The sequence below is a fragment of the Filicampus tigris genome, chromosome 19 (genome assembly GCF_054856515.1).
Source record: "Filicampus tigris isolate MCC_2025a chromosome 19, RoL_Ftig_1.0, whole genome shotgun sequence".
In the NCBI taxonomy this organism is placed as follows: domain Eukaryota; kingdom Metazoa; phylum Chordata; class Actinopteri; order Syngnathiformes; family Syngnathidae; genus Filicampus; species Filicampus tigris.
Window position 1 is genome coordinate 7,926,478 of NC_141235.1, and position 19,464 is coordinate 7,945,941.

Genomic DNA, 19,464 nt, shown 5'->3' on the forward strand with positions numbered 1-19,464 from the left:
CACTTCAACCTTTTCATTAAATTTAAAAAATGTTCAGCTGTGCAATGAAAAAAATAATGAACGAAAATGTTATTGTTCGGGGGGGAATTAAAAATGAAGTCAGAAAACATCAGGAGGAAGTATTAAAAACAAAAATGGATTGTATCACGAAGGGTGTTGACGCTTGGGTTTCGTAATCTCCCTAGTTCACTTTACACAAACAAGACATTTTCCATTTTACAAGCACTGTATAGATGGTGCTGATGCCTAATGCATTAAACCGTCAAGTCAACTGTATTGTGTACATTTAACTATACGCGATTTATGCAACCAGCGTGCCGTTCTTTTCCCTTAAGTAATCTCGACACAGTTTTGCGATTGACCGCCTCTGCTTGGAAACATTTGAGAAGCAATAGGCGGTGTTTGCGATTGTCATTCTCGGAAATGCGAGCAGCTGATTGGCCCTGGTTGAACTTGGGCGGTCCTTGTTAGGTAACGCGTGTAATTTGACAAAAGTTTCAGTCATTTCTCCTCCCCTTAACTGCAGACCTGTCAGTCTTGTCAAGGACTCTGAAGTTGCTCTGCCCATTTGATTTTGAATTTTTTTTATTTTGACATTTTATAGTCAAATAACGTTTTGTTTTGTAATCGTCCAAGAGTTAATGATACAAACATGACTACAGCAGACATCCCAGAGATATTCAAAGCTTTTCTGGAAACTCCATTTACTTTACCGAGCTTTGACCCAAATGGTAAGTGAAAACAAATACAGACACACCCACTTTGCGCTGTAATGTTAAATACACCCTGTTAACATTATAAAAATGAACAGAAATGGCAGCGGATCATTGTGTCCCCGTTGCATAACCCTGATCATAAGCTCCAAGCTGTAAGCCACTATGTGTACAGTTACGGATGTGTATGTGTATATATACCGTATCGACCTACACATGCATAAGGTACATTATATACATAAGGTATATGAGGGTTGTAGTGAAAAACAATTTGAATCGGAAAATCAGTTTTGATTAATCGGTTTTGATTAACCGAACCGAATCGTTCCATTTTAAAATGCATCGTCCTTGAATCGTATCGCACAACATGTACCGCGATGCATGTCGGATCGTCTATTGTGAGAATTCCACACCAGGTATAAATCTCTGTGTAAATCGTTTTGATGTTGCTGTTGATTAGTTGTTTCTTTGAATTTAATTAGCTGGAAAAGTCTGGCTTTGTAGTACTTTTACACGTCATAACAAATGAATAAATAAACATGACAAAAGCTACAGCTAAAGTTCCGAATTTAATCATAATACCACTGAATCGAATCGTTCCACATGAAAATGTACCGTTCTTGAATCATATCATACCCGATGTATCAAGATACATATCCAATCGTCTTTTCAATCGTGTGTATACATGTATCTACACACCCACATAAACAGTCTACACACCTCTGTTCAAATGCAAATATTTTGTGATATTAAAAGCATACCAGAGATTTTTTTTCAAAGCTTTTTCCACCATTGATGTGATTTATAACCTGTAGAGGTCAATAGAAAAGAAATGACAACTTTTCAAGAAAGAAGGTAACCAACTCAACCCGTTTATAACTGGGGATGTGACTGTGTTCTGAATCAACACACACCTGTCATCACTTAAAGTGCCTCTGATTAGCTGATTAAAGTTCTGATGTTCTATTATTTTTTTAGGTGTCGTCGTAGTCACTTGGAGAAACAGCTTTTAGCACAAACTAAAAGCAGATAGTTACCACTTACTGCGTGATCATAGGAATCACATTGTTCAAATGTTTCAATCTGGAGAACAAAAATAAAGGTATTAAATACCGTTTACCTCCATGGTAACACAGGTAAGATAGACTCATCAAGTGGTGAAAATATGGCACAACAGTGACATTACAAAAACCGAACGGCTCTCCAAAACTGGTAAAAAGAAAAGAAAGCTGGTTAGAGCTGCTGCCAAGAGGCCGAAATACAACTTTGAGGGAGCTGCAGGAATTTCTCTGGCAAGTACCGGTACTGCCTGTTAAGTACACGTGACAACAATCTCCCGAGTTTATATGTCTGGACTATGGGGCTGGGTGGAAAGACAGGTACTTTATTTTACAAAGAAAAACAAAACACTTGAAAATATGTGAAAATGCATTTTGGCCTGATGAAAACAAGGTTGAACTTTTGGGCCGTATAAATATATATATGTATCTATATATATATATATATTTTTTTTAATTGATTTGTACAGTTTAAAAGTCAAATTAATGGTGGAAAAAGTTTTGAAATCACTTATCTTTGTCGAAGTTTTTACATAGTGCTGTGATGTGGTTTAAAGCCAAATTGAACGGGAAATACTGTATATGATTACATGACCTATTTATTAGTACACAGTAGTATGAAAAGCTAAGGATAAAACGTAAAGTATAGAATACACTGAAATGTTCTCCAACAAAATTTTTTGCATCTAGTCAAGTAAGAGTTACTGCTGTGGCGGTCGATATTAGATTAAAGTGTACGTAAATCAATTCAGTGTGCTCTGAAGTGATTGAATGCAAGGCTGTTTTCTGGCGTGTAATGTACCAATTCAATCACTAGGTGGCTGTTTTGCTTTTGCTTTTGCTTATCAAGGCTGCCTCTGATAAAAAATAAAAAAAATGGAATCAGAGTCAGGTAATGTCATTACATGAGGTGGACTCCAGCTGCTGGTCCCATCTTCACAAAGTATTAGTTGGATGTGAAGCATTGAATATAATCATAAAATGTTATATCTGGCTTTTAACATTTCCACCAGATATGCAACACTTTTAGGGTACTGTTTTGACGTTTTTCATGCTGCTGTTAAGTTCGTTATTTGATTGATGAAATTGCATAATATGGTCTGGTTGCCTTGATCATAGTCTGCTGTGTTCTGTTATGGCGCCGATTGCAATAATGCATGCCGTCTGCCCTTTATTTCTTTGAGTACTTTTGAGTGATCTTTTGTGTTTCTGGCACAACATACACAGACCTGCAACATCATTATGACATCTTACACATTAAAATGATAACCAATACAAGAGCAGCATCAAATATTTTGTCTTTACAAAGCTAATAATGTTGAGGTTTGATTGCCACTATCATAGAGGTATACATTTTACAATATTTTTCTTTGTCTTTGTGATCTCTGTGAGAAAAGTAGTGCTTCATAACGAGAGCTGTTAATGTTTTGGTGACTTCAATTAGCTGCAGATAAGTACAATAATTCATTTCTAAAATAATAATCTAGATTATTATCGTGTTTGCTGCATATTTTTAATTCGCCACTCGAGGAGTCACCCATTCGCAGATTTTTGGGGTTCAATTTGGGCTCAATTTTACTGAGATATATAGATGTAGATGGGATGAATAAAATGTACGTCCGAAGAGTGAAGTTAAGGCATGGCAGAGTTTTTATGTGACTTTTTGACTTCTTTGATCATATTGTGTTGTAGCAAATCGAGAGTCACATTGACATAGGCAAAATTTAAGAAGCACCTCCCTTCCTTCCCATTTTCAACATTTGTTTATCCCAACTAGAGTAGCACCAGAAATGATGTCATGTGATGTCTGCCTCACAGTTAAGAGGTTCATGAGTTCAAATCCGGGCTACGGCCTTTTTGTGTGGAGTTTCTATTGTCCATAGATGTGAATATGAGTTTCCGATGGTTGTTTGTCTATGCCCTGCAATTGACTGGTCTAGTTCACCTATGACCCAAATGAGGAGAGAAGTGCTATAAAATATGGATGATGTTAATTTATTTGATAAAAAGGTCAGCAGTGTGGCTTAGCCAAATTGCTGAGGTATGTAAAAGACATTTTGGTAATTTGACCATTAGACTGTGTTCATTGTCAACTGTATTTGTATGCTGATGAAATGTTGCACGAGTCGAACTTCGCAGTTTCTTGCGAGCCCCGTCACTGAGCGCTACAGCGCCTCCATCCGTGCATGTTTGGAACATGACACCGTTGGTATGTTGACATGTAACACCGACTGCTGCACATGTTTCGCCATGTGACCGCTGCGCTTGGCCCACCCACAAGTATACTGTATAACATATGCTATGCACTTCTACTACTAATGAATTAACGAGTAGCAGATGGACCAGTTAAAAGAACGAGGTTTCAATTCTCATTAATTATTTATTGTCTTTTTTTTTTAAGAATGTCGCTTTAAGCCGTTTGGTATCTCAGTCCTGTGTGTGCAAATACAAACGTGCGTCTCCTATACAGTACATTCAACTGTATGCCCCTCCCCCAAACATATATAACTCGGTCAACCAATGACAACTCTGCTGTCTGATACGACGTCTCCCATTGGCTCCTCACGTAAACCCGCCCAATCGCAGAGTTGTCTTCATTTATATTTATGACATTTCAACCAATCAGCACAGGGACGGGGTGCGGCTTATTCTGCACACCAAAACCTCCCGTCCGCCTTGCTTATCAACACTATCGGCGAATGTAGATTGTCCTAATCTGTACCGATAACCGAACGCGCGAAGGGTTTTACCCGGCAGTGTTCGTTTTGCAGCGGAGCAAAAGTTAACAAGGCGGAGAGCCTGTTTGTTTTTCTTTTCAACGCGTGCAAAGTGCGTCAACAGCGAGTGGAAAATGTCGGTGGAACCGATCGTCGTCACGTTGGAAACGGCCACCGGGGCCCCCACCTCGTTCCCGGTTGTTCTGAAGAAAATCATGGAAATGCCTCCGCCCAATATCCTGGCCGGTGATGACGGTATGATGCCATGTCAATATGGTTACACGGGGGGTGCTCAAACCTAAAAAGAAAGAGGGGGAAAAAAAGACTTAAAAATACGAAAATTAAGAGAAAATTCACCAACAGCAGGTTTGATAAAATGAACATTACCGCGGCACTGTGCATACTGTTTAGTCAGGCCGTTTGATGTGGAACACAATGTACATTTTCTATAACCTGCCTCACCCTGCAAGCTTGTCTGAAAGACTTACCTGGCTTTCAAAAATGTCTTTGAATTGTAGAGAGGCAACCATTACCAAGTTTTTTTTTCTTTAACGGCCTTGTGACAACGCACTTGCTGACCTATGTATATTTGGGTTGTTTTTATATATCAAAACCATGAATAGTTTGTCCTCCTGGGTTCGCTAGGCACTTATGACCACTATATTTATGTATTTGTTTATAGAACAGGGACAATGCACATGAAAAAAACATTAGTGTAACTCTGTGAAAACCATCATTTCAATACAAAAACGCAATAAAACTGCGCCACAAGCATTATTTGGAGCAATTCTTACGTGTTTGCTAGTCAGAGTTGTCTGTAACAAGTTTTGCTCTGACCAACCATTTAGGACAAAGAAAAAAAAAAAAAGAGGACAAATGTGAAAAATGGATCCTCCAAAATCAGAATATAAGTTAGAATGGCAGTGCAGTCAAAAACAATGCTTCGGTCTTAAAGCAATGACTTCTGGCTTGAGCAATCAAAACAATTATTAATTTTGTGTGTTAGACACTGACAAGGAGAAGTTTGGATTGGATGACGATGCCGACCTCAGCGGAGGAGTCAGCGGGATGGGGCCGTCGGCCGCCCTCACCCCCGCTATCTGGGAGAAGACCATCCCCTACGATGGTGAAAATTTCCACCTGGAGTACATGGACCTTGAGGAGTTCCTCATGGAGAACGGCATCGCCACCCCGCCCGAAGAAGACGCAGTCAAGACAGAGCAGGGGAAGGCCAAGCCGGCCGTCGGCCTCCTGCCTGTTGACAAGCTGATCAAGTGCGATGAGGAGCTGGTGATCATCACAAACAGCGAGACCGACATCACGTGTGAGGTTACAGCAGGTCAGTGGAAAACTGGAAAGGTGAAAAACGACCTTGGGTTCTTTGAAGTGTAACCTTCCCCTGACAGAAATTAATTTGGATAATTGTGTCGGAGGAAAAAATTGAACAGAAATGAAAAATGTCACTGCATGCTGAATATTTTGCTCCTTAGTATGTTACAGTGAACTTGTCGTTTTTCCTCAGAAGTGACAACAGATACAGAGGAAGCGACCCCGGACGCCATCGATCCTGAAGAGATCCAGGTTGACGTCAACTATGAGCCGGACCCCACCGACCTGGTCCTATCGAGTGTGCCGGGGGGCGACCTGTTCGACCCTCGCAAGCACAAGTTCACCGATGAAGAGCTCAAGCCTCAGCCAATGATTAAGAAGGCCAAGAAAGTATTTGTTCCTGAAGAACAGAAGGTATGCAATGCGCGGGGGGTGTCTTTGTTTCATACATGGCAAATGTTCCTTGAAGTCTTTACTCTCATGATATACTCCGAACGAATCGCAAAACCAGTTTCCTCTAAGTCAGCGATTCTCAAAAGAGTGGTTTGTGTTTAATTTAAGTACAGTTGGACCCAACAAATCGTCTTTCCTGCTATTCATTATGATGGTGCTTTGAGAGTCAAACGTTTTTTTCGGTGGTACTTTTTGTAGAAAGTCTGGAAACCACTGCTCTAAGGAATTTCAGAAAGTTGCATGTTGACTCATCCTGAGTTGAAGTGGTATTTTGACAGGAAGAGTGGGTACCATGTACCAAGCAGAACAGCAAAATTCACCGTGAAAACGTCACAATGTGTTTGCCAGTCGATCACCGAGTTTTGTGCAGCAAACTTGTTGCTAGCCAAAATTGGAGTACAACATTTTTTGCTCTAAAGCACTGCTCGGTTGTAACACTGCACATAAAAAAAAAAATTAAAAAATATATATTTTTTAACATATAATTTTAGATGTTAGCCACCTGACTAAAAATCGTAGACATGCCAATTGCCACATTGATAAAGTGCATTGCAGCGAAGGCAGCCATTCCGCTCGCAGATAAGACGTTTTGGTGTCTCACAATGACTCGGCAAGTCCTTTCCGGTCATAGAGTGACTCCTTGTTGACATGAATTTGGCCACTGTGTTGACAGGGAAGACATATTTTCTCCAAGAATGTTGCTAAAAAGGAAATAGTTATTAGCTGGATAGAATGAGTTGGAACTGTGGAATTTGAACGCATAAACAAGCCATTAATGTTAAATATTGTCTTTTTGTACCACTTTTTGTACAGGAAAGACAGGCGGTGCTCAAGACAGTCCAATAATTTAATAAGTTTCACCCATCTGCTTATTGAGAATAACCCAGCCTAAAGAGGTTTGTGGCTTATAATATTGGTTTGGACCGAGGACTATGAAACATTTGGGTGAACAATCTAAATCTAAATTTAGCTTTCCCTTTAACAGTTTGATATGGCGAACAGGAGTTGGGTATGTTCAACTGAGATCGGGATAGAGTTTCAATTGTGGCTTGTGACATCCCGCATTTCCTCTTCCTGGCGTGTGGTTATTTCATGAAAGAAGCATTATTTGAGGAAATGTCTGTTCCGCGATCTTCCCAAAATCACGGCGATCAAATCTAGCAAAACTGCAAACGAGGAGACACATGATCACGCAACTGTAAAACATTGTAATGCTTTTAGCGTGCAAAGTTGACATCTTCCTTCAGTTCGGTCATGTTAGATCACACCGCTTGGGTTACCAAAGCAACCACGTGAAGCAAAAGTTACAAAATGCGGTATTCTCTTTTAGGACGAGAAATACTGGCAGAGGCGAAAGAAGAACAACGTGGCTGCCAAGCGCTCACGTGACGCCCGCAGGCTAAAGGAGAACCAGATCACCGTGCGAGCGGCGTTCCTGGAGCGCGAGAACTCGGCGCTAAGGACGGAGGTGGCGGACCTGCGCAAGGAGTGCGGCTGCTACAAGAACATCGTTGGAAATTACGAGGCCAAATTCGGAAAATTGTAAGGGCCTGAAAAAAAAACAACAACAAAAAAACACTCTTGTGAATGACTTCCCTGTAGCACAAGGCTGCATCGGCGACTTTTGTTTGGAATCTTCTTTGTTGGCCATACTTGTGTATATATATTATATACACACATGCAAAATTGCCTAACAAAGTTGGGGGGAGGAGAGTAAGACCCTTTCAGCCCAGAGCGTGGGCGTCATTTCCTGTTTTGGTCACCTTGTTAACTGTTCCAAGTCATTTCACAAACGAAACATGATGCAATGGCAACACCAACAGCGTCTCACTCACCCTTCTTCTCTTCTCTTTCAAGTGCGGTGCCAGAAGACCTATAGACCACACTTGATTTATCTTTCTCAAGCATGAATAAATAAATCAAATTGCGAGGTTTGGGGGTGGCAAAAAAAAAAAAAAAAAAAGATTAAATCCAATGTGGAGGAAGAAGAGGAGCACAACGTGTGCGCAAAGCAGTCGGAGTTGATAAGTTTTGAGTCAAGTGCTTCTCATGTTCTGTGCTTTTATCATAACGGCTATAAGAGATCGTCTTTTAGTGGCGACACAATAATGATCTTTTATTACTATTATTATTACATCTTTTTTCTTTTCAAGATTATTTACAATAGGTGATACTTATGTAGCGATTGCAATAGTTTAAGACATGGTGACAAATTATTCCAGGTTGCTTCCACTTCTTTCTATGTTAAATAGTTTTTTGGTTTTTTTTGTCCAAATTTAAGCTTTTTTTTTTATAATTTGCAAATTTAAGCAGGTGGAAAATACTGACATTTATTCAGGGAATTACATTGTCCTGGTTTTGTGTGTGGTGGGTAAGTGGGACACCAGAGTGTTTCACACTTTGGTGTGTGTGTGTGTCACTCTTGTGTTGTCTGAATGCTATGTGTGACTTGTACAAACTCCATCAATGCATGTCATGTAAATACTTGTTGCCTATAATGGTACCTAGTTGTATCCCCCATCGTTTCACTCCCAGAAAAAAGAACAAAACAAGAAGCACTAGTCCGTTTGTTTGTTTTTTTTAAATCCCTTTTGCATCGATATAAAACATTTTATATCGTTACATGCTTAAAGATCTCCTGCCTCCAATTTCTAATATTTATGATGAGGGAATGTTAAATGTTATTGCCTAAATGAGGTGAAAATTACACATCAAGGTTAAAGCTGAAACTATTGTTTAAAAAAGGAAAAATGTTTTAGTCCATACTGTTGCGCTTCATTCAATTAGTATTGTATTATGAAGCAGAAAACATTTTAGTCCAAGAATGTTCTGTTTCATCACCAGTGTTCTTGTTTCTTGTTCAATTTCTCTGCCGCTTCCTAATCGGCACTTTTTGTTAGCACGGAATACTTCATGTTGGTATGAGGCATGTACTTTGGAATTTTGTGGACTTAACACATACCTCGATATATCAAAACACTTCCAGCCTTATTCATATTCAAGTGCACAGTTTAAGTAGAATTCTCAAGCATTACTGTACCTTCAAGCAGTGTAATATCAGGTTGACATGGTCAATGAGCTCTCATGCTTTCTGCAACAGTCCAGATTGCATAACTGCCTTCTTTCAGAAATAAATCGACTTTTTTGAGTTTTTAAACTTTCATAGTTACATCTTTGTTAAGTACCGTCTTGACTTTTTCAGTGTGGTTACATTCATGTATATACATTGTGTATAAATAAAGCATTGTTGAGAAAATCTTGACTTAGTTGCCCTTTCTGCTACAGAGCTGCAAATACAAGATGACGACTTCAACATAGAGGTTAGGATGTGCAATTTCCATATCTACTTTCTGGCATACCCACATAGAATTGATTAAAAACTTGAAATCAATTCTACGCAAGTATACGCTAGAAAGCTAAGAAGAATATTCAGTTTAAATTATGGCAAAACAAAACATTCTAGACAAAGCATTATAAAAGAACTTTTATTGAAATCATTTCACAAATCGAGGTCACGAAAAAAATGCGTTGCCAGAAACGAGACTTGGACCACGGTGTCTTCACCTCTTCTTGAAGCCATATTTTTTCCTTTCATAGAACAGATCTGTTTTCGAGCTTCCCAAATTCACAATCTTAGGACAGCCGTCTCTCTGTGAAAGAACAGAACAAACAAGAGTGTCAGTGCAGTGACAGTGGAAGCCGCGCTTTGCGGTTGCCCCGCGATGGGAGTGAAATGTATGACAACTGACATCTTTCTCCTGGATGGTACACTCTTTACAGTAGTAGGCGTCGGACACTCCCGGCCCTCCGCAGATGACGCAGCGTCCCTGGTAGGAGCCGTAGTTGCACTCGTCACAGATACGGACCAGTGTGCACGGCCTCACGTACGAATCACAGATGACACACTTGCCATCGCCTGAAGAGGAGTGAAAAAGATACAAATATATACACTTGGGTTAGGCGTAACGCTCTTTGGTTTAGGACGAGTAGAGAATTACTGAATTACAATTTGAAAAATGAATAGAGTGAAGTTGTAAGACCTCAAGAATAAAAGGCATATATTTTTTTTAAAAAAGGCAATTTGCAGAAACTCATACTGTATGTTAAAAGGACGGCTACATTAATCTTACATGTGTGGTTTCATTGTTAGTAATTAGTTTTAGCTTGGAAAAACATGACGAATAATACACCTCTATATTGATTATATTTCGACAATTATGACAACATTTTCAATGTCCATGTTGGGTCCACCATGGTAATGTGTGAATACTCACTGCCGGACAACAGACATTCAACGAGGAGGTGGACACAGAAAAACAACGCCATATAATGCGTTGAAAAAATATGCAAGGGGTCGAGCAGAAACAGCAAACAAAGTGCACATTGGCATGTTATTCGACAATTTTTACAAAAAGTGTACTTACGCAACTTTGGTCGAGCCCCCGGTGTGCACAAGGGCAAGCATGCACGCGTGATCAGTGAACATATGAAGGATGAGGAGTGGTTTACACTTTTGAGATGGGACATGCCAGGCAGGTGACTTTATATAAAAAATTAAAATAAAAAACAAATTTAAAAAAACACCGTGCCGAGTAATTTTAACCAAACTGCCCGACGGAGGATCTGTGCTTCCTCTAAAATCTTCTCCATCCTTGGCAGAGCATGTGGGGTGTTATGTCCAAAATGTGAGCGGAGTCCGCACTCGTAAATTAAGCTGCTGAGACGCCGGACCAAAGCAGCACAAGGGCATATTTCCAGGATTTGTCCATGTGTGTGTAGCTCGCGAATGAGCACCGTGTCGCTGCACCTCCTGATCCACACATTCACACGTTCTCTAAAGTGTATTTTGGGCCACCAAAGGACTATCCAACGCTGCATCTTTCACATCAAAAATGGAATCTCACTCGGTAGACTTATTTGATAGTATTGGCTGGAAACGATATGGCTTCATTCTTTCATGATTAACACTAGATGCATTCCATTCGGCATAACTGTGTGTAAAATATTAACTTTTGTCTGCTGCAAACGGCATACATATGTGAAGTGTCACTTCAAAGAGGAGGTCAAGTCAAACAATTTCTTTACAATGTGCTCTATGCGGCGCTATTAGTGAAAACACGGTATTCTAATTAATATGATGTTTGTGGAATATGAATTAAGCAGCGAAATCTATCCTTTTTTATGCATCTCAAGGCAGTCATTTTGCCACTTGCTGTCGACTGAGAATGACATCACAGTTGCTTAGGTAACAGCCAATGACAGTTCAGCTCGTGAACATCACGTGACCAAACTCAGAAACAGATGATCCGTGATTGGTCGTTATTTGAGCCCAGAGCAACTGTGACGCCATTTTCACAAGAGGCAAAATGGCCGCCTCCTGAGATGTCTGAAAATTATTTTGCTGATTAATTCATATCCCACGAATGCGATATTAATAAGAATGCCCTGTTTGGACTAGTGGGGCCGCTTAGAACATATTACTGTATGGAACATTTTTGGCTTTAATTGTCTTACCTGGATGAATAACGGTTGAATAAAAGAGAAAAATATTAAAAACATGACTTAATTTAAGTATTACACTTTTAATGTCGTTTAACTTTAATTTCAGTGCGGCCCAGTACTTATCCATATGTATAACAGCACAATAGGCATAAACATATTGAGCTTGTGGTTACAAAAAAAGAATAAGAGATAAATACGAAAATTACTCACATTTTTCGCAAAGTCTCCCGATGGCTGCAAAATTTCAAAACAGCAGTTAGTCAACAGTTCATTTCACTTTATTTAGTCACTTAACAATTCACTTTACAAGTACAGACATTAACTTCGACATGCTAACCCCCAAGCTAAGTTCCATTGAAGTCCATGCTGCTACTGTTAGCAAATAGCATTTCCGCGCTTAAAATGTGACCAAGAACGCCCAGTCAAGGGGAAAAAACATTGTTGTATACGACATGGCAATAAATAACACATACCAACACCGGCTTGTTTTCTGCAGAAGATCAAATCTGGATGATGCTTTGCCATTGTTGGCTAACGTACTCCTAGCGTAGCGGCTCAACCAACTTTCACCTTTGAACCCGTAAACCGCGTAACGTCGATTTTACATTACCGCCACTTAGTGCCTGAAATGGGAATTGCAGCTACTTGTCCCTCATTTTAGTGGTCACGTCTTTTCCCCCCAAAATCATGTATATCTATTATTATAATTATAATATATTCAAAAAATTTACCATTTTTGTGGTGTGTTATGAAATATAATTGAATGTAGCAAAAAAAAACAACGCAACCACAAACGCGTATATCCTTTCAGCTACATAAAAACACAGCACCTCATTTTAAATTATTTCTGCCAGATATTTATCTAGAAATATGTTAAACTATTCTTCTAAAATTCATATCTAAATTATTTGTAGATTATGATGTTATAATAACGATTTACTTCGAGTGAGCTTGAATAAAGCGTTAGAAGTGCATTTTTGTCCTTTAAGGACCAGCAACCCTTGCAATTTAAAACCCATGACGTCACCAGCAATCGCCACATCTTTGTCAGTGAACAAAATGGCAACTTACTGTCTCACCGTTGCACGGCTTCAGGTATGAGACACATTCGCTTATTTTCGTATTGTCACTGAGGATGTGGAGGCTGTCATGTTGACGTTTTGCATGATCATCCACGATCGTTGTGTCTACCGCAATGAAACGCTTTTAGCGTCGCCATCTGTGGCTCGTAGCCGGTCGCAGCTAGCTAGCCGGGTCATCGTGTCCCTCTGTGCGCATTCAGAGGGCAACAACTTGCATCGCGCTGACTTTTTAAAAATAACACCATGCACGTATATTTGAATAATAATTACTAAGTCTCGAATCCAACCGGGTACATAATTAGTTTTATATAGTGCGCGGAATTCAATTTGATTTGACAAGGTTAACCACAAGGTTAGACGTACAGGAGAACAGACCGACTGACCAAAACACTTTTAACAGTGAACAGAACATTATACAGTACATTTGCTTTTAAATATACATTATATACAGCCTTAATATGGCATATCAGTTATCAACAGATTATTATTATTTTAATTCGACATTTGGTGATTGAACGACAGTACAAGTTTAACTTTATTTTTTATTCATATGCATTTGGCCGATGTAAGCGTTTGCGTGGCCAATCTGTTTGTGTCTTTCCAGATATTAAAACCATTCTTATGTTATAAATCTAAAAGACCACAGAACTATCAGAGCCACACTGAAAGAAGAAACCATACTCTTAGAATAAAGTCATAATATCATGATAAAGATGACATTTTACCAAGCATAAAAGTACAGTCATCAAATTTCCCCCTTGTGATAAAAAGGTTTCTATGATACATTTAGCACCTATTCTGATTGATTTGCTTTTCTTTCCAATGCGTGAATGTCTTTGCTGTTGTCCCCAGCTTGCTCTGGGCCATGGCGCACGGCGTCTGCATGTGGCGGCCGCTTACAGAGCCAAGGCCCAGGTGTCCATGAGCCGCTTCGAGCCCACCTCCTTCGTCAGCTATGACAAGCTCCAGTCCAATGTTGACGTTGTACGAAAGAGGTTAGTGCCTACTTGCTTACCCGCATCACTGCTCTGCCAATCTCATGTTTGATGGCCCCTTGGCAGTTTTTCCGCAACAGGATATGCAGTGATCACCAGCTTATTTTGAATTTGCAAAGTTGTTGCTGAGACTCGAGGCTTGTTTCAACATCGATTAATTACACTTTTTTAAAAAATAATAATTTCTGTACATTCTCTTTTGTTCTATTTACCTTTGTGTTTTGCTGGTCACAACGCAGCAACTACAAGACAGAAAGGACCCATTGTCATCCTAACTCCTAACAAATAACGCCTGCTCTTAATTCGTCCCGCCCAGACTCAACCGACCTCTCACTCTGTCAGAGAAGATCGTATACGGCCACCTCGATGACGCCCACAACCAGGAGATCGATCGCGGGCGCACCTACCTTCGTCTGCGTCCTGACCGTGTGGCCATGCAGGACGCCACCGCGCAGATGGCCATGCTCCAGTTCATCAGCAGTGGCCTGCCACAGGTGGCGGTTCCCTCCACCATCCACTGTGATCACCTGATCGAAGCCCAGATCGGTGGCGATCAGGATCTGGCCAGGGCAAAGGTGAGTTCGGGCTTGGCGCAATGCACGGATGCTGTCGGAATGAGTGGACAAAAGAAAAGCATCATGGGTGCTCATGTCGAACCAGGAAGTAAACCAAGAGGTCTACAACTTCCTCGCAAGTGCAGGCGCAAAATACGGAGTTGGTTTCTGGAAACCGGGTTCTGGAATCATCCATCAGGTGAAGAATTAGCATGTCAGCTTGAATTTTAATTTGAGCGCAACTGCGGTTTCAACTAAGAAATGTTATCCGTTCAGATCATTTTGGAGAACTACGCCTATCCAGGTGTGATGCTCATCGGCACAGATTCCCACACACCAAACGGTGGCGGACTTGGCGCCATCTGCATCGGAGTCGGAGGCGCTGATGCTGTGGATGTCATGGCGGGGATCCCCTGGGAGCTCAAATGTCCCAAGGTCAGCAGAGAAGCGTTTTAAGTCGCTTTTCTACCTTAAAATTCCATCCTTCCACTAGCCATACAAAGCTTCTGATGTGCATACCAAACAAACAAAAAAAAAAAACACTCACCCCTTGAGTGCCATGAAAAGCAATACTTGTTCTGCTCTCCTTAGGCCTCGTCCTCATTTCGTTTCAGGTGATCGGGGTGAGGCTGACGGGTTCCCTCTCTGGCTGGACGTCACCAAAAGATGTCATCTTGAAGGTGGCTGGCATTCTGACGGTGAAGGGCGGCACCGGCGCCATCGTAGAGTACCACGGACCGGGTGTTGACTCCATTTCCTGCACTGGTGTGTCTTTTTAAGGAAAAAAAAAGAAAATGGACTTTTTTTTTAATGGCTTTATAACATGCATTTTAAAGACATTGAAACTAAACTACCCTGTATGGAATCACCCATGTTGTTTGTGCACAGGAATGGCCACCATTTGCAACATGGGTGCGGAAATCGGCGCAACAACTTCAGTGTTCCCTTACAACCACCGAATGAGGACCTATTTGGAGAAAACTGGGCGTGGACGTATGTTATTTACCTTTTCGCCACAGAATTAGAATTTTGAATTGCATATTGATATTTCATCCCCCTCAGCGATCGCTGCTCTGGCTAATGAATACGCGGATCTGCTGGTGCCAGATAAAGGCTGCGAGTACGACCAGGTCATTGAGATCAATCTGGATGAGGTCAGTCCCCATTTTTAAGATTGCGTTCAATTTCTCATCTGTCATATTTCACCTAGATGGATTATTTGGTGGAGTTTTTTTTTTTTTTGTGAGTCTTGTGAACTACTTCAATCACAATGGTCACAATTTTATTTGGATCATGTTCAAATTGTGTTTGTAACTACTTGCTATCTCCTCATAGTAGTGTTAAGCAGCAACAAATTCTTGTATCCTGTTCTACAGTTTTCACCTAAAATGACAAGAAATTAATAGCAATATTCTCTTATCTTTTCTGTTTTTATTTCTAAATCATTTTACATAGAAATAAGATGAATGTATGAACAAGAACGATGTTGTAGCTCTGTTGTAAATGTTTTTTGCAGCTAAAGCCCCATATCAACGGTCCATTCACCCCTGACCTGGCTCACCCGGTGTCTGACGTGGGTGCCGTGGCCGAGAAGAATGGCTGGCCACTGGAGGTGAAAGTTGGTAAGAATTTTTTTTTTTTTTTGACTGCATGAATAGGAAATAGTTTCCTCGCCGGCTTATAAAACGTTTGCTATTAGCGAAAAATTAGCTTATTTACACTTTTTGTTTTAGGTCTGATTGGCAGCTGCACCAACTCCAGCTACGAGGACATGGGCCGCGCCGCCTCTGTGGCAAAACAGGCTTTGGACAAAGGCCTGAAGTGCAAAGCTCAATTCACAGTCACCCCCGGCTCGGAGCAGATCCGCGCCACTATTGAAAGAGACGGTTACGTGAGTGACGATACGAAAAGAACCACTTTTAGGTCTTATGTTGCTGATTAAGATTATAATGTCACATGGTTGTTTTTATGTAGTCCAAGATCCTTGGTGACGTTGGAGGTGTAGTCTTGGCCAACGCTTGCGGTCCCTGCATTGGACAGTGGGACAGGTGGGATGAAAATTGGAGAAATTGTTCATACGGGGGGGAGGGGGGGTGTCCCTTTGGCGCTAACGTTGTTTGTTTATATGAAGACGTGATGTGAAAAAAGGCGAGAAGAACACCATCGTCACCTCCTTCAATAGAAACTTCACAGCCAGGAATGACGCCAACCCTGCAACGCACGCCTTTGTCACATCCCCTGAGGTAAACCCGCTTAAAGCTCATGTGTGTTATGATAATTGTACATTTTCAGCAAGGTAATTTAATTATCGGTCCCAAGGTGAAATTTGTTCCATCATAAAAACTTTCAAATTTTTACAGGCAATGTTTCAAGTAACATTGTTAATGGGTTAAAGTGTAGAATGAGCTAAACGAGTGTTAAATGAGACGCAATTTAAAACCGTACTCAGGTGTGTCTAATGATTGTTGTTGTCTGTCGAAATAAGCAAAGAAAGGCAAAGGTCTTTTTGTGTTATGGATGAATTTTGTCAGATGTCTTGTGTGTCATTTGTTTTAGATTGTCACTGCCTTGGCCATCGCCGGAACTCTCAACTTCAACCCCGAAACCGACTACCTGACGGCCCCCGGCGGTGAGAAATTCAAGTTAGAGCCCCCTAATGGAGACGAGCTCCCCGCCAGAGACTTTGACCCGGGTCAGGACACCTACCAGCACCCGCCTGAAAACGGCACCGGCCTCAAGGTGGACGTCAGCCCTCAGAGCAACCGACTGCAGTTGCTGGAGCCCTTTGACCAGTGGAGCGGCAAAGACCTGGAGGACCTCAGGGTTCTCATCAAGGTCAGATCGTCACACATGAGCAACCCGCTGCCATCGTTTCTCCTCCATGACACCATTCAGGAAGATGTTCTGTGGTGCAGGTGAAGGGCAAGTGCACCACCGATCACATCAGCGCCGCCGGACCTTGGCTGAAATTCCGCGGCCACTTGGACAACATCTCCAACAACATGCTGATCGGCGCCGTCAACAGCGAGAACGACGCCATCAACTCGGTGAAGAACCACCTGACGGGGGAGTACGGCGGTGTGCCCGATGTGGCCCGTCACTACAAGGTGAGAACCGAACTTACAACTTAAAAAAAAAAAAAAAATTATGAGCGACAAGGTCTCGGCGTTGTGTATCAGGCCAACAGTGTGTCGTGGGTGGTGGTGGGAGACGACAACTACGGTGAGGGCTCCAGCAGAGAGCACGCCGCGCTGGAGCCCAGACATCTTGGAGGAAGAGCAATTATTGTGAAGAGCTTCGCGAGAATCCACGGTACAGCAACGCGATGTGAAGCTTTTTTCACCCCGTAGCTCGGCTGACATTTTGCGTCCTTTGTAGAAACGAACCTTAAGAAGCAGGGCCTGCTGCCTCTGACCTTCAACAACCCGTCAGATTATGATAAAATCTGCCCCGATGACAAGATCTCCATTAAAGGACTCGAAACATTCACTCCCGGAAAGGTGAGTGGCTACAAAAAAAACAAACAAACAAAAATTAATAAACCAATATGAAGGGGAACCCTGTACTAGCATCAACACTCGGAATTGTCTGCTTTGGCAAGTAATTTCAATTCAGCCTTACTAATAGGGCTTCACAATTAATCGAAATTCAATTAAAATTACGATTTTTACACTCCACGATTTCAAAATTGGCATAATCGTAACAAAACGATTATTAATATGCATTTATATCTGTATGGAATGTATTTATATTTTTTAAATTTAAAAATGTTCCTGTTTTGTACCAACAAATAAATGATCATTTGAATAATCGTGATTTCAATTAGCACCAAAATAATCGTGATTAAGATTTTTTTTCCATAATCGACCAGCCCTACTTACTAACTTTCACTTTCACTTGTCAGTCTTTGAGCGCTGTCGTGAAGCACAGCGACGGCACCCAAGACGTCATGGAACTCAACCACAGTTTCAACGAAACGCAGATCGAATGGTTCAAGGCTGGTTCCGCTCTCAACAGGATGAAGGCGCTACAGCATTGAGGGATGAAGCCGTTGGGGGGGTGGGGGGGGAGAATTTTGGTTGGGGGGTGGTTGGGAAGGCAAATGGAAAGAATGTTTCATGATCTGCATCAGACTGAAGCATTGGTTACCTCGTGGACATACTGACAGGTCACATGTGTCCAGTTAAACGATAGCAGCTGCTATGCCGTGGCCAGTATGTGCACGTCAAAAAATGACACGCTGCCCCGTTAAGCTTTGATCCCACATGTGACTGCTCGCCAATGATTTCAATATTCTTTTAACAGGTCAAAACGTGACCACTGGATCTTGTCCAGCTTGATCATATTTGTTCAACCAGTTTGCTGTGGTGCCGTTGTACATGCCACATATTTCACGACAGCCGTGCGCGCGAGTGTGTTTGTAACAGTTTATGCCGACGGAGCTATTCAAATCGATTTCACCAAATTTGTGATATCCACTGAGTGTTTCTCCAATGATATCAAACCTTTGTTTTAGGAATATGCTCCAATTCTATTGGTAGGTTGCCCTCAGTCTTTACGGTCAATTTTAAGGATTGAATGTGGAAAAATTCTACTTTTGCTCTATTTATTTTCCAGGCATATTCATCAAAATATCTTTTGCTCTGTGTTCACATGACGGTGACATTTTTTAACATGGAAAGGTTCCTGAGGGCTTAGTAAACAAAGCTTGTGTAACGCTATTACCACTGAATTCTGTATGTATGTAAAAAAACTGTCAAATGAAGTTTTTTTTTTTTTTGCAGCTGATGTGGAGAGCGCAAAAGTGATTTTATTTTTTGTCCATAATGGCAAATTTATGGTTATCTGCTCTCTGTCTCTTTCTCCCTGTTGCTCTGTGTTATAAAGATCCGAATGGGCTGTAGAATAAATGCAGATCTCCTCATGGTTTTAGTGTGTTTTGCCTTTTAATGAAAAGGGTTCCCCAAATTTTTGCGTATAGCTACAGGAAACTGAAAAATGTGAAAAACACCATAGTGCGTGCATGTTTTTGGTGTGTGGGATGTGCCCGGTTAAAACTCA

The 19,464-nt window shown here is 41.2% G+C and overlaps 3 protein-coding genes across 3 annotated transcripts; 2 read left to right on the top strand and 1 right to left on the bottom strand.

Annotated features, from left to right (window-relative positions):
* Positions 1–4,136: 4,136 nt before the first annotated feature.
* Positions 4,137–9,532, top strand: tefa (TEF transcription factor, PAR bZIP family member a). Its single transcript, XM_086016470.1, has 5 exons — positions 4,137–4,743; positions 5,495–5,827; positions 6,011–6,231; positions 7,601–7,812; positions 8,128–9,532. Exons 1-5 carry the CDS (start codon positions 4,623–4,625, stop codon positions 8,147–8,149), a joined length of 909 nt encoding a protein of 302 aa, XP_085872596.1. The 5' UTR covers positions 4,137–4,622; the 3' UTR covers positions 8,150–9,532.
* A 209-nt stretch (positions 9,533–9,741) lies between these two features.
* Positions 9,742–12,582, bottom strand: phf5a (PHD finger protein 5A). Its single transcript, XM_086017424.1, has 4 exons — positions 12,246–12,582; positions 11,983–12,006; positions 10,020–10,186; positions 9,742–9,920 (listed from the first exon to the last, which is right to left on the bottom strand). Exons 1-4 carry the CDS (start codon positions 12,295–12,297, stop codon positions 9,831–9,833), a joined length of 333 nt encoding a protein of 110 aa, XP_085873550.1. The 5' UTR covers positions 12,298–12,582; the 3' UTR covers positions 9,742–9,830.
* Positions 12,583–12,775: 193 nt separating this feature from the next.
* On the top strand, positions 12,776–19,329 carry aco2 (aconitase 2, mitochondrial). Its single transcript, XM_086017416.1, has 17 exons — positions 12,776–12,867; positions 13,707–13,849; positions 14,166–14,424; positions 14,510–14,602; positions 14,680–14,838; positions 15,018–15,168; positions 15,292–15,396; positions 15,466–15,557; positions 15,920–16,025; positions 16,137–16,294; positions 16,378–16,451; positions 16,535–16,646; positions 16,960–17,238; positions 17,319–17,510; positions 17,583–17,715; positions 17,782–17,903; positions 18,308–19,329. Exons 1-17 carry the CDS (start codon positions 12,790–12,792, stop codon positions 18,440–18,442), a joined length of 2,391 nt encoding a protein of 796 aa, XP_085873542.1. The 5' UTR covers positions 12,776–12,789; the 3' UTR covers positions 18,443–19,329.
* The last annotated feature ends 135 nt before the right edge of the window (positions 19,330–19,464 follow it).